At 38.1% G+C, this 11,383-nt stretch overlaps 1 protein-coding gene and 2 pseudogenes across 1 annotated transcript; all 3 read right to left on the bottom strand.

Annotated features, from left to right (window-relative positions):
- Positions 1–583: 583 nt before the first annotated feature.
- Positions 584–1,992, bottom strand: LOC122093470 (annotated as a pseudogene).
- A 4,328-nt stretch (positions 1,993–6,320) lies between these two features.
- LOC122092810 (hydroquinone glucosyltransferase-like) lies at positions 6,321–7,802 on the bottom strand. The gene has a single exon (XM_042663102.1). It carries the CDS (start codon positions 7,728–7,730, stop codon positions 6,321–6,323), a length of 1,410 nt encoding a protein of 469 aa, XP_042519036.1. The 5' UTR covers positions 7,731–7,802.
- Positions 7,803–9,240: 1,438 nt separating this feature from the next.
- On the bottom strand, positions 9,241–11,133 carry LOC122093563 (annotated as a pseudogene).
- Positions 11,134–11,383: the final 250 nt, after the last annotated feature.

Raw genomic sequence — 11,383 nt, 5'->3', positions numbered from 1 at the left:
GGAGAGGAAAAAAAAAAAAAAAAAAAGAAGAAAAAGAAAGGAAGAAACAAACAAGGAAAAAACAAAAGAAAAGAAGAAAAATTAGAGAAGGGACAAGGCGCCTGCTCGCCGGTGAGCAACGGTGGCCTGGAGAGCAGCAGCGACCTCTACTATCTTTTTTCCAATGACATCTTTTGTAGAGCGAAGACCTCTGATCGCTCAGTACGTTTGGGTTTAAAAGAGGATCAAGATCCATACTGCCTCTTTCCTTTCTCCTTTAATCTTGGCCGTCCACATTAAAATGGACACGTGTCTGTCAATATGAGAAGTATCACAGGTGATTAACAAGTAGTATGGTCAAATGGGAAAAGATCCTCTCCAACGCCAACGAAGACAAGAGAAGTTTCACAAGTGACTAGCAAGTAGTGTTGTCATACGTTGTCAAAGTCAGTCAAACATGCTAGAAGCCTTGCTCTGACTAAACAGGGTGAGAGAGAGAGATGAACTGAAAATAACAACTTGATTTCTCTTCATATATAGTTAAAAACAAATAATTAAATACTAAAACAAGGGGAATGAAAAAAAAAAAAAAAACTCAAAATTTTCATATTCCCACATGGGACTTCCATTTGTCTGCTATTTCTGCAAGTGATTTTTTAGAGGACCCCTCTTCACTTAACGCCTTTGTCGCTGCATCCTTGAGTTTTCTCATCCTCTTCTGTATGCTCTTCCCTTTGTCCCCATCTAGTAAGCATTTCACTATCATAGAAATCTCCACTCTCCCCGCTATCCTGTTCTTCTCAACTTTGGGTCTCAAAGCTACCTTCAAATCTTCAACCAGCATCACTGCACTCATCTTTTGTTCTGCATGGAGTGGCCTCGCAATCAATGGTACTCCATGAACCACACTCTCGAAGGTTGAATTCCAGCCACAAGGGTGAGAAATCCTCCCGTCGAGACATGGCTAAGCACTTGTATCTGAGGAGCCCATGAGGGTACCACCAAACCCCTTCCTTTCGTCCTCTCTAAGAAACCCTTTGGCAAGAAACTCAAAGGGTCTTCTTTAGTGTTTGGGGCACCTAGATAGGTAAAATTAGGACTCTTGACAACCCATAAGAATCTTTGTTCACTAAGCTCCAATCCCAACGCCAATTGATTCAGCTGCTCCCGTGAGAGGGCTCCACCACTTCCAAATGAACCAGACAAGACGGAATTAGTAGGTTGATTGTTCAACCACCCAAGGCACCCAGAAATATCAGCACCATCCCCAGAACTATTTTGTGTTAGTGACCCGATTGGGTATATGGGTGGCACACTTGGGTCTCCACCTTCCTTCAAAGCCTTAATGGCACCAGCTTCCATCTCCGTGAAGCTATTTAACAGGACACCATCAGCCAATTTGAAACGCTTGGAATGGTATAAAGTCCATGTGTATACCTTACTTTGTCTATCTTGGAGTGAGTCCATCAAATCTCTTCCTCGAAGTGGCACACATCCAGGCAATTTCATTAGTTCAGGTAGGTCTCTATATTCCCAAGAGTGCAATTCGTTGAGTTTGGGCAAATGGTGGTACAATGACAACACCATGGCTGTTGTGGGGAAGAAGATATAAGAAGGAACATTGAATTTCCTAGCTACGTCAAATGGATCGGAGCCAAAGAGATCAACAACCAAGGCAGCGATGGGAGTTGTGGCAGTCAAGACCTTAAGAGATTCACGTAGTGAAGGGAGGGAACGAAGTATCGTGAGGTAGATACGAGTTTCGACCTTTGTATCCTTGGAGAGGTCATCAAGGTTAACTGGTGAGAGAAAGACAGTATTGATGCACTTGGGGAGGCTATCCAGGGCTTCTTTCTGGGCTTTGGTTGAAGAACCATCAGTTGGGATTGTAATAGTGAAGGAAAAATCATGGGCTTGAACGAATTTCTTTGCAAATTCAACAAGGGGGATGAGATGTCCCAGTCCTGGAGAAGGTAGAATGACAATGTGTGGAGTTTGTTTTGCTCCATCCATGGTGCTTATGCTTTCAACGTTGAAGGCAAAGAGAAATTGGAGAAGGAAGTGGATTCTACGTTTGTGTTCTGTGCGAGATGTATTTTGTAGGGTTGAAGAACAAGGAATGGGGGGAGGGCTATATATAGATTGACCCTACGCTCCCAATATTCTCTCTCTCTCTCTCTCTCTCTAAGTTTGGAGTTAGCCATTGATCTGGTGATATAAGCTCAACCGTGATAGGAGTTAGCTTATTAGTTATTAAATTCTGATAGTTCCATGGGAGTTACACGACTCATTAGCTTGCTTCGATAATATAAGATAATATAATATGATATAATGTAATATAATATAATATATGTGTGTTTGTGTGGTACAAGTGTATGTATATCATTTTTTTAGTTGCATGAATGTAAGTCATCTAAATAATCCAATTTATGTATGGGTCTTCCTCGCATCACAAGAAACTTCGTGTGCATTGCAACTCTAATTTTTTATTATTTATTTGGTGCTTTTGGATGGCACACTCCCTTCTTGACTTACTTATTTTTATTTATCATGGAGCTTGTGGGTGGATACATTGCAATTCGTTCATTTGTTTTAATTTTTAATTTATTATCAAGCACTTATAATCTATCAAGTGTTGGGCATGTACATCGCAACTATAAGGAAATATCTAGATAAGACAAGCTTTCTCCAATATTGCATGAACTTTACATTTATTTTCCTTTCGAAGTTTGGTACATGTCATCTATATTTTCTGAAAACAAGTATGGTACCTACTAACCTACCACATAATGATTGTTCTAAAAAATCAAAAATAAAAAGAGATATTTTTAACATGGGACCCATATATTCAGAGATGGTGAATTCTTAAAAATAAAATGTGAAGCTGATGCAATTCTTGCAATGTCGTTGGCATTACCTCACTGCACAGTTCAGAACCCAATGTATCCTCGTGGGGCAGCATATAAAAAAAAAAAAAAAAAAACACTGGTAAAGAAGGTAAAGACGGCCACGACTTTAGGATTATGTTAGAAAGCTAAGAAAAGAAAAGAAAATATTAAAAATTTGCTTCCAAAAAGCCTAGAAGTCTCGAATTGCTTCCAAAAATTTGAGTTGGCAGTTGGCACACCTCCATTACAGTGTTGGGATAGCACTTCTAAAATAATTAAAAATAAAAAGGAAAGGGCAACACTACTTGAGTTGGCATGGCCCCGCTACATAGTTTCATAATGGTGACATTATTTTGAGGGCCCCGCTACATAGTTTGTCCAAACTTTTCACATTCATAACCTTCACAGGGTAGACCTAATGAATGATGTTCCAAAAAGTATTATATTTTAAATTTTTTAAAATGAGATCAATAGCTAGCAAGTATTCAATTAACCTAAAGCATATCTCATCTCGTTGATAATATAATGGAGTTGTCTATATCTGAAAATCATTGTATCCAAATTGTGAGTAGATGACATGAATTGGATTTGATAAATCCTACCTGGAACAAATCTCAAAAGGGATAATTATTAGGAATTCCAAAAATAAATATGCAGCTGAGTGTAATGGTTTTCACAAGCAGAAATGGCATATTATTTGGACTTTCAATTATCATCCATCATTTAAGTTATCATTTAGATATTCTAGAAACCATAAAACTTTGCCCTCAAAACTTATTGAGAAACAAAAGCTAATAAAGTTCTTGTTAGTAGATTAATTACTTTTTTTTTCTTCAATTAAAATGTCATAAAATTGTATTATAGAAAAGTAGAAAAGTTATAAGATTAACATCAGGGCATACCCAGATGGAATACAATCACAAAGAGAAGCAATTTTCTACCTTTGACATTGCGATCAATAGGAAGATCTTATCCCTATATGATGAATCAAAGAAAAACACTTATTTGAATCTGAATCTTGATCAACCCATAATGTCCCAGGTCATCTTTTCTTGTAAGAAAGAAGGAAGAAAGCTGTTAGAAAAAGAGAAACAAGACTATGCAGTTAGTCGCCTTTGCTAATGAATCTACAACTAAATTTTCCTTCGCTGAAATAATGCATAATTTTTCAGTCCTCAATAGATAGGAAAGGTGTCAAAACATTCCAGTCTTGAACAATAAATAAATGGATTTCGTTCTTTAGTTGAACACACAGCACCACAACTATAGAATCAGTTTCAATCCATAATTTGGTCAATCTCAACTCTTTTGCCGGGTATAGACCACATATGATGGTTGCCAATTATGCGTGATAATTAGTTTTAATCCCAAGCTAATCAATAATAGCAATAAATACACGACTCTTGTAATCTCTAAAACTGTCTCCAGCACCCTACCTCTTTGGATTATCTAGAGCACCCATCAAGATTATGTTTCACCCAATCAAATCATAGCAAAAATCAAAATATTTAATCCCTTGGAGGTAAGGATGTGAATTTGAAATCGAAATTGTTCATCAAAATCGAACCAAACCGTTTCCATCTAAACCGTGAAATCGTTTATTAAATGGTTCAGTTTTGGTTTTAAAATTAAAACCATGAATCGATTTTGGTGTATACTTGGTAAGTTTAAGTCATTCAATGTTAAGTTTACATACATCTTAATAAAAAAAAATTTAAGTTTACATCAAAGTATCAAACAACTATTAAAAAAGGCATATACCAATAAACTATTCAATTCAATATTATAATTTACATCCATTTCACTAAAAATTTTAAAGGTAAAGAAGTTGTTTGGATAAAATGTTAGAAAACATAGGAAAATCGTTTATAAATGGTTTCGGTTCTCATATATCAAACCGTTTATTAAATTATTCGGTTTTGATTTTACCTGAAAATTCTTGCACCGAACCGAATTGAATCATTTACACTGAAACTGAACTAATTAACTTTTCTTTAAGATAAAAAAACTAAATTGATTAACACCCTTACTTGGAGGATCTAAGCTAAAGGGTACAATCAACCCGAAAGATCTTATGCAAAGTGAGATCCCTAACGGAAGAAATAGAGCCAAATGATTTTGGGTTCATCTCTCTCAAATCTCAACGCACCATTCTGAAAATTTGATTAACTAATTTTAATCCTTCATGTCTTTGACATCCTCACACCCTTTAGTAGATTAATTAATTACTTCAGTTTAACCGAAATGCCAAATAAAATAAGACAGATAAAAGGGCATTCTAGAAATGATTTTAAACTTTGAATCGGGGTTTGACTTGGTCATTTCAGATTCTGATCCAGATCATCAGAATTGGCCATAGTCAACTGTCATAGGTCCTAAAAATCTTAGAATCAGTCCTTCATCTTTGAAAACCCAGGGATCTGTTCCCAAAAACCTAGAATCAGTCATGTCCAGAATTGCAGATTGATCATGGCCGATTTCAATTCATATCGAACAATTTTACTGTTACTGTTCGAAGTAAAAGAGAAGGATGATGAAAAGAAATGCTGGCTTTGAGGGTAGAAACCTTCTGAATTAGAGAAGTAGAGAGTTAATTCATTTCTAGCCAATGTTTTTCAGCCATTATCCTAATCAGACCATTGATGATTCTTGTTTGATTCTTTCCTGACTACCCACAAGCACCTGAATTGGTAATTATTATTGAATGGTCAGGCAAGACAGAAATAATGAATGAAAAAGTTTTTGGTACTTTATCGATGTATTCAATAATAATACAATGTGTATCTTAAATCGGTTCCTAACACCTATTCTTGGTCTGGGTTCCCCCTTTAAATGGAATTTTGGATGGTATCTAGAATATCATTCTTTTAGAAATTTTGGGTACAAGTGTTTCCCTTATCTTGGAGACTGCCGCAAAGTAAAATAAGTGGCACGTCATGTTTGATGAATCACACTTTTCATATGCTAATCCCCTTCATTACTCCACTTACTCAGGTTGTGTAGAATCCTTCTCTTTTGACTCACCTGAATCCTCCATGAGAGAGAGAGAGAGAGAGAGAGAGAGAGAGAGGATGCGACAAAACCTGGGGTTTCAAGCACTGTGGTTGATTTCCCTTCTCATATTCCAGAAGAGTTAGCTAGTGACACTATGACTAGGCCCATATTTCGCATTTTATAAGTGCGATTTAAGGTCCTTACTAATGACAAATTCGAAGGTAGGGGTTCCAATCTGCATGGTGTGGGACTGGTTTTATCGAGTCTTGATTCTTGTTCTCCTTCAATTATCTAGTTTTAATGTATTTGAATTTTTAAGAGAGAGAGAGAGAGAGAGAGAGAGTTTTAATGAACTAAAAATTTCAACCTGATTTCTCTTTATACAGTTAAAATAAACAATAGAATAGCAACATTAAAAAAAAAAAAAAAAAAGGAAAGTGAAACTTTTTTTTTAAATTTTCATATTCCGACATGGGACTTCCATTTGTCTGCTACTTCTGAGAGTAATTTTCTAGAGGACCCCTCTTCACTTAACACCTTAGTAGTTGCGTTCTTGAGAATTCTCATTCTATTCTGTATCCTCTTCCCTTTGTCCCCTTCTAGTAAGCACTTCACCACCCTAGCAATCTCCACTCTCCCAACTCTTCCATTCTTCTCAACTTTGGGTCTCAAAGCCACCTTCAGATCCTCAACCAACATCACTGCATTCATCTTTTGTTCTGCATGGAGTGGCCACACAATCAATGGTACCCCATGAACTACACTCTCTAAGCTTGAGTTCCAACCACAGTGGGTGAGGAATCCTCCCGTCGAAACATGGCTAAGCACTTGTATCTGAGGAGCCCATGAGGGTACAACCAAACCCCTTCCTTTGGTCCTCTCTAAGAAACCCTTTGGTAAGAAACTCAAAGGGTCTTCTTTAGTGCTTTGGGCGCCTAGATAGGTGGTGTTGGGGCTCTTGACAACCCATAAGAATCGTTGCTCACTAAGTTCCAATCCCAATGCCAATTCATTCAATTGCTCCTTTGAGAGGGCACCACCACTCCCAAATGAAACAAACAAGACAGAATTAGTAGGTTGATTGTTCAACCACCTAAGGCACCCAGAAATATCAGCACCATCCCCTGAACCATTTTGTGTTAGTGGTCCGATTGGGTATATAGGTGGCACACTCGGGTCTCCACCTTCCTTCAAAGCCTTAATAGCACCGGCTTCCATCTCCGTGAAGCTATTTAACAGGATACCATCAGCCAATTTGAAACGCTTGGAATGGTATAAAGTCCATGTATATACTTTACTTTGTCTGTGTTGGAGTGAGTCCATCAAATCTCTTCCTCGAAGTGGCACACATCCGGGCAATTTAATTGGTTCAGGTAGGTCTCTATATTCCCAAGAGTGCAACTCGTTGAGCTTGGGCAAATGGAGGTACAACGACAACACCATGGCCGTTGTTGGGAAGAAGATATAAGAAGGAACATTGAATTTCCTAGCCACATCAAATGCGTCAGTGCCGAAGAGATCAACAACCAAGGCAGCGATGGAAGTTGTGGCAGTTAAGACCTTAAGAGATTCACGTAGTGAAGGGAGGGAACGGAGTATCGTGAGGTAGATACGAGTTTCGACCTTTGCATCCTTGGAGAGGTCATCAAGGTTAACTGGTGAGAGAAAGACAGTATTGATGCAGTTGGGGAGGCTATCCAGGGCTTCTTTCTGGGCTTTGGTTGAAGAACCGTCAGTTGGGATTGTGAATGTGATGGAGAAATCATGGGCATGGACGAATTTCTTTGCAAACTCGACAAGGGGGATGAGGTGACCCATTCCTGGAGAAGGTAGAATGACAATGTGTGGAGTTTGTTTTGCTCCGTCCATGGTGCCTATGCTTTCAATGTTAAAGGCGAATATAAATTGGAGAAGCTAGGAAGAGGCTTGTGAGATTGTGCGAGATGTATTTTGGAGGGTTGAAGAACAAGGAATGGGGGAAGGGCTATATATAGATTGGCCCAACTCTCCTAAACCTTTATTTTTTATATCTCTCTCTCTCTCTCTCTCTCTCTCTCTCTCATGTGATTGACGCTTGAAGTTGAGCTTTTGTTTTTTGGTAATATGGAGTTCAGCTATTGATTGTGTAATATAAGCTCAATCGTGATAATAGCTAGCTTATTAAATATTTTATTCTATATTCTCATAGTTCCATAGGAGTTACTTACACGACTCATTAGCTTGCTTCTAATATATATTTAACTTCGTTACCAAAATATATATATATATATATATATAAATAATTTCACCAAAAAAATATATATTTAAAATATATTTTACATATACGGTACAAGTGTATGTAAATCATTAATTTTGCTGCATGAATGCAAGTCATCTAAATAATCCACTTTATTTTTGGGTCTTTAGAGCATCACAAGAAACTTCGCTAGTATTGTGACTCCAATTTTTTTTTATTTTTATTTATTTATTTTTTTATTTGGTGCTTTTGGATGGCACACTCTCTTCCTGAATTATTATTATTATTATTATTATTATTTATTTAAGTTGAAGCATGTGGTTAGACATGGACAGTGCAACAACTATAAGGAAATATCTAGGTAAGGGAAGCATCCCCCAAGGTTGCGAGAACTTTACATGCATTTTTCTTCTAAAGTTTTGTAATCCTCGTCTACTTTATTTGAATATATGTATTATATTTATCACAATAATGGCTGTTCTAAAAATGATATCATTTACATGGGGCCACATATTCAAAATAGTTAAATGAGATTAAAAAATTTCATCTAAAATGAAAATCTATTGTTAGAGAGAAAATTTTCTCCCGAAAATGGATAATATAAAGCAGTTCAACCTTGTAGTACCAATTTTAGAGTTTCATTTTTTTTTTTTAAGAAGCCATCTTTGAGTTGATATATATATATATATATATATGAGAGGTAAGGACGGCCACGACTTTTAGGAGTCTCGAAGAGCTTCCAGAAATTTGAGTTGGCACTTTTAAAATAATAAAAAATAAAAAATAAAATAAAAAGAAAGTGTGACATTGCTAAGTATTAATTGATGATCATGACTCTAGAAGTTGGCTTACAGAAATTTGAGTTGGCATAGGCCCACATCATTTTTTTTTTTTTATAGGTAGGGAGGGAAGTAGGTAACAACTGGGAGACTCGAACTCATATGGTGAAGTTTCGTGAAGTTTCATATGGTGAAGTTTATGTGAAGTTTGGTGACGCTAGTGTGGGAGCGTCATTCTTAAAATGTTGTTTATGTTCAAATTTTCTTTCATAGATAACCTGGCAGTACAGTACTTAATAGGCTAATACTGAAAGATATTTCAAAGGATTTTAATTTTTGAATGGAAAAAAATTGGATATGCTGTTCATATTCCCACATGGGACTTCCATTTGTCTGCTACTTCTACAAGTGACTTTTTAGAGGACCCCTCTTCACTTAACGCCTTTGTCACTGCATCCTTGAGTTTTCTCATCCTCTTCTGTATGCTTTTCCCTTTGTCCCCATCTATTAAGCATTTCACAACCATAGAAAATCTCCACTCTCCCCACTATCCCGTTCTTCCCAACTTTGGGTCTTAAAGCTACCTTCAAATCTTCAACCAGCATCACTGCATTCATCTTTTGTTCTGCATGGAGTGGCCATGCAATCAATGGTACTCCATGAACCACACTATCTAAGGTTGAATTCCAGTCATAATGGGTGAGAAATCCTCCCTTTCGAGACATGGCTAAGCACTTGTATCTGAGGAGCCCATGAAGGTACCGCCAAACCCCTTCCTTTCGTCCTCTCTAAGAAACCCTATGGCAAGAAACTCAAAGGGTCTTCTTTAGTATTTTGGGCGCCTAAATAGGTAGTATTAGGACTCTTGACAACTTATAAGAATCTTTGTCCACTAAGCTCCAATCCCAACGCCAATTCATTAAGCTGCTCCCGTGAGAGGGCTCCACCACTTCCAAATGAAACAAACAAGATGGAATTAGTAGGTGTAAGATCAAACACCAAGAAACACGAATAATAAAGAGATAATAGATCCGTACGACACAGAGATTTAACAAGGTTCACATACCAGGGTGGTGTGCTACGTCCTCGGGCGAAGAAGAAGATGATTCATTATGCAGAAGAGAAATTACACCCTAGTAGCGGCAAGGAAAAACTCGCCCTTAAACTCTAGCTCGAAAAACCCCAAAATATAGTGACTTTCTAAACAAGCAACAGTACATTATATATACTCCAAATCGTGGGTCGATCCATCAGATCATGGTCGATCCGGTTGAACCATACCGCGGAGACTATACCCCCGCACCCCCATACGAGATCAGTGATGGGCTCCGGGCTTGGGCCTATCGGCCCAACCCCTCTGCTTCCATCACAGATCTCAGAAATTTTTCCATTTGGGTCACCACCAAAATATATCAGATCAGGTCAATCTTCAAAACGGGTCAAGAATTCGAGACAAACTTAATAGTAGGTTGATTGTTCAACCACCCAAGGCACTCAGAAATATCAGCACCATCCCCAGAACTATTTTGTGTTAGTGGCTTGATTAGGTATATGGGTGGCACACTTGGGTCTCCACCTTCCTTCAAAGCCTTAATGGCACCAGCTTCCATCTCCGTGAAGCTATTGAACATGACACCATCAGCCAATTTGAAACGCTTGGAATGGTATAAAGTCCATGTGTATACCTTACTTTGTCTATCTCGGAGTGAGTCCATCAAATCTCTTCCTCCAGCACACATCCAGGCAATTGCATTAGTTCAGGTAGGTCTCTATATTCCCAAGAGTGCAATTCGTTGAGCTTGGGCAAATGGTGGTACAATGACAACACCATGGCCGTTGTGGGGAAGAAGATATAACAAGGAACATTGAATTTCCTAGCCACGTCAAATGCATCTGAGCCAAAGAGATCAACAACCAAGGTAGTGATAGTAGTTGTGGCGGTTAAGACCTTAAGAGATTCACGTAGTGAAGGGAGGGAACAAAGTATCTTGAGATAGATACGAGTTTCGACCTTTGTATCCTTGGAGAGGTCATCAAGGTTAACCGGTGAGAGAAAAATGGAATCGATGCACTTGGGGAGGCTATCTAGGATTTCTTTCTGGGCTATGGTTGAAGAACCATCAGTTGGGATTGTAATAGTGAAGGAAAAGTCATGGGCTTGAATGAATTTCTTTGCAAATTCAACAAGGGGGATGAGATGTCCCATTCCTGGAGAAGGTAGAATGACAATGTGTGGAGTTTGTTTTGCTCCATCCATGGTGCTTATGCTTTCAACGTTGAAGGCATAGAGAAATTGGAGAAGGAAGTGGCTTCTGCATTTGTGATCTGTGCGATATGTATTTTGTAGGGTTGAAGAACAAGGAATGGGGGGAGGGCTATATATAGATTGACCCTGCGCTCCCAATATTCTCTCTCTCTCTCTCTCTCTGTGTCTCTCTCTAAGTTTGGAGTTAGCCATTGATCTGGTGATAAAAGCTCAATCGTGATAGGAGTTAGCTTATTAGATA

The sequence above is a fragment of the Macadamia integrifolia genome, chromosome 11 (assembly GCF_013358625.1).
Source record: "Macadamia integrifolia cultivar HAES 741 chromosome 11, SCU_Mint_v3, whole genome shotgun sequence".
NCBI lineage: Eukaryota > Viridiplantae > Streptophyta > Magnoliopsida > Proteales > Proteaceae > Macadamia > Macadamia integrifolia.
The sequence above is the reverse complement of the archived record's forward strand: the minus strand, read 5'-3'. Positions and strand labels throughout refer to the sequence as shown.